The 3531-nt window shown below is 54.9% G+C and overlaps 1 protein-coding gene across 1 annotated transcript in view; it reads right to left on the bottom strand.

Annotated features, from left to right (window-relative positions):
- Positions 1-261: 261 nt before the first annotated feature.
- The window catches only part of PRDM5 (PR domain 5), a 184364-nt gene continuing 181094 nt past the window's right edge, over positions 262-3531 (bottom strand). The window contains exons 20-21 of the mRNA XM_006772503.1: positions 3385-3435; positions 262-426 (exon numbers count right to left, since the gene is read on the bottom strand). Of these exons, the coding sequence (XP_006772566.1) occupies positions 262-426; positions 3385-3435 (216 nt within the window). The remainder of the gene's footprint in view (positions 427-3384; positions 3436-3531) is intronic.

Raw genomic sequence — 3531 nt, 5'->3', positions numbered from 1 at the left:
CCTTCACCAGCCAGAGGGAGGCGGCCCAGCCTCCCCTTCCATTTCATAGGAACAGAGCACAAGCCTATTGTGTAGGGCTACAAAGTTGTCTTTCCCCTCCGCACCATTTCTTGGTAGAGCGGGCTGCCTTCTTGTTGCAGGTGTGTCTACAGGCGCTAAAGGTCGGCACAAAGGGCTGGGAGGCCGGTGCGTGCCGCTGGCCGCCTCCGCCACGTTCACAGGGAGAGCCGGGCTCCGCCAGGGCCCCTCCCGGCCCCGCCATCAGCTGTCGGCCTCGCCGTGGATGTTGTCCATGTGCACCTTGAGGTAGTCGTTCCGCGTGAACTTCTTGTGGCAGAACTGGCACTCCGCCAGCGGGCGGTTCGGGTTGTGTGTCATCTTGTGTCGGATCAGCATTTTCTTCAGGCTGAACGCCAGGTCGCACACCTAGGAGAGACCGAAAGGTACCAATGACCCTGTCCCCAAACACCTGCAGGCACAGAGGCCACCTGCACAGGGACACAGTGCCCACATGGACCGCAGGCCACATGCTCCTGTTCCCAAACACCTGCAGGCATGCAGGCCACCTGTACAGGGACAAGGTGCACACATGGACCACAGGGCACACGCTCCTGTTCCTAAACACCTGCAGGCATGCAGGCCACCTGCACAGGGACACGGTGCCCACATGCGCCGCAGGCCACACGCTCCTGGAGTGAATGGCAGTTAACGTCCGGCAAAAGGGGATTCAACAATTCCAGTTCCCAAGAGTTTCTGCACTTCACGTGGTCCTCTGCACCCTGACCTCCCTCCCTCCCCACTGCTGCTGCATCCAAACATCTCTAAGGAACAACTGAAAACAATTCATTTCTCGCCAGAATGGACATATCAACAATTTCCTATTAAACCTCTTAAACAAAATGCCTTGGGGCAGAAACAGCATAAATGGCACACTCATGCATACACATGCACTCAGTCACATACACACCCACACACGTATTCAGACACAAATGCATGCTCATGCACACACAGGTGCCTTGACACACATGCCCACTCATGCATACACGTGCACTCAGTCACACAGGCACACACATGCACTCAGACACACATGCACACTCATGCATCACATACACTCAGACATGCACACTCAGACACATGCACTCAGGCACATATGCATGCTCATGCATCACATACACTCAGACACACATGCACACTGACGCATCACATACACTCAGACACATGCACTCAGACACATATGCACTCATGCACTCACATGCACCACAGGCCACATGCTCCTGTTCCCAAACACCTGCAGGCATGCAGGCCACCTGTACATGGACACGGTGCCCACATGCACCACAGGTCACACGCTCCTGTTCCTAAACACCTGCAGGCATGCAGGCCCCTGTACAGGGACATGCTGCCCACATGCACCGCAGGCCACACCGCTCCTGGAGTGAATGGCAGTTAACGTCCGGCAAAGGGGGATTAAACAATTCCAGTTCCGAAGCGTTTCTGCACTTCACGTGTGTCCGCTGCACACCGACCTCCCTCCCTCCCAACAGCAGCTTATCCAAACATCTCTAGGGAACAACTGAAAATAATTCATTTCTTGCACTCAGACACACATGCACACTCATGCATCACACACACTCAGACACATATGCATGCTCATGCATATACAGATGCATTGACACACATGCTCACTCATGCACTCAGATACACATGCACACACATGTACTCAGAAAACATGCACTCAGACACACAAGCACACTCATCCATCACATGCACTCAGACACATACACACTCAGACACATGCACTCGGATGCACCACACTCAGACACACATGCACACTCAGGCACATGCACTCAGACACATATGCACACTCATGCATCACATACACTCAGACGCACATGCACACTCATGCATCATATACACTCAGACACATATGCATGCTCATGTATATACAGATGCATTGAGACACATGCCCACTCATGCACTCAGATACACATGCACGCACATGTACTCAGACACACATGCACTCAGACACACATGCACACTCATGCATCACATGCACTCAGACACATGCACTCAGATGCATTGACACACATGCCCACTCATGCATATACATGCACTCAGACACACAGGCACACACACAGGCACTCAGACACACATGCACCCACATGCACTCAGACACACATGCATGCTCATGCATCACATACACTCAGACACATGCACACTCAGACACACATGCACACTCAGGCACATGCACTCAGACACATATGCACACTCATGCATCACATACACTCAGACGCACATGCACACTCATGCATCATATACACTCAGACACATATGCATGCTCATGTATATACAGATGCATTGAGACACATGCCCACTCATGCACTCAGATACACATGCACGCACATGTACTCAGACACACATGCACTCAGACACACATGCACACTCATGCATCACATGCACTCAGACACATGCACTCAGATGCATTGACACACATGCCCACTCATGCATATACATGCACTCAGACACACAGGCACACATTCACTGATACACACATGCATGCACCCACATGCACTCAGACACACATGCATGCTCATGCATCACATACACTCAGACACATGCACACTCAGACACCATTGACTGACCAACCGAGGCCACCCGCGGTCCCTCTCCAAGGAGCGGTGCCAGTTCACCCTACGGTGCCCTGGGAAACAGGCCTCCGCGCATCCTGAGGGACCTGCTGTGTCTGCAGCATCCCTGGTGCTTAAGGTGCCCGTGGCCTTCACACAGCTCCGAGCTCCTGAAGCACAGGACTGCGTGCTGCGGGCCAGGGCACCGTGCACCATGCATCGGGGAGGAGCAGCGGAGACCAGCGCTCAGCTGTGCTCAGTCCCCACGCACTGCAGGGAACACGGGCAGCTAAGAGCCTGGATTGTAGGGGTTCCCCCCGCACAGAAATCAGCAACTGCGTGGCCACAGGGTGCAACCTACTTCCTGCAGGTGAGGGGCAGATGGCCAGGGCTCCGTGGAAGGGCCTCACACAGGCTCCAAGGGGCCCCATCCCAAGAACAAAGCAGGTGTCCACAGAGAACATGCCGGAATCCACACCGCACCTCCCCTAACACACCACACCTTTCCTAACACACCTCCACTAACACACCTCCCCTAACACACCTCCCCCAACACACCTCCCCCAACACACCTCCCCTAACTCACCTCCCTAACACACCTCCCCTCCCCTAACACACTTCTCCTAACACACCTCCCCTAACACACCTCCCCCAACACACCTCCCCCAACACACCTCCCCAACACACCATGAGGGCTGGCAGAGGAGGAAGTCATTGCGTTTTTGGCCTCAGGAAGGAACCTCAGCCCCACCCCTACCCGCTCCTCCGGTTCCTCCTGAGCCCCCGCGCTGAAGGGAGCCACCGCCACCTGTACACGCAGCGCGGAGCGCAAGCTGAGGGCTCAGGGCCGTCCTACGGAGACGCGGCGCCACGCGTGTCCTGCCCTTTCTCTGAACACGGTGAA

Source organism: Myotis davidii, unplaced genomic scaffold, assembly GCF_000327345.1.
Source record: "Myotis davidii unplaced genomic scaffold, ASM32734v1 scaffold446, whole genome shotgun sequence".
Lineage (NCBI taxonomy): Eukaryota > Metazoa > Chordata > Mammalia > Chiroptera > Vespertilionidae > Myotis > Myotis davidii.
This window is presented reverse-complemented; position numbering and strand designations above follow the sequence as displayed.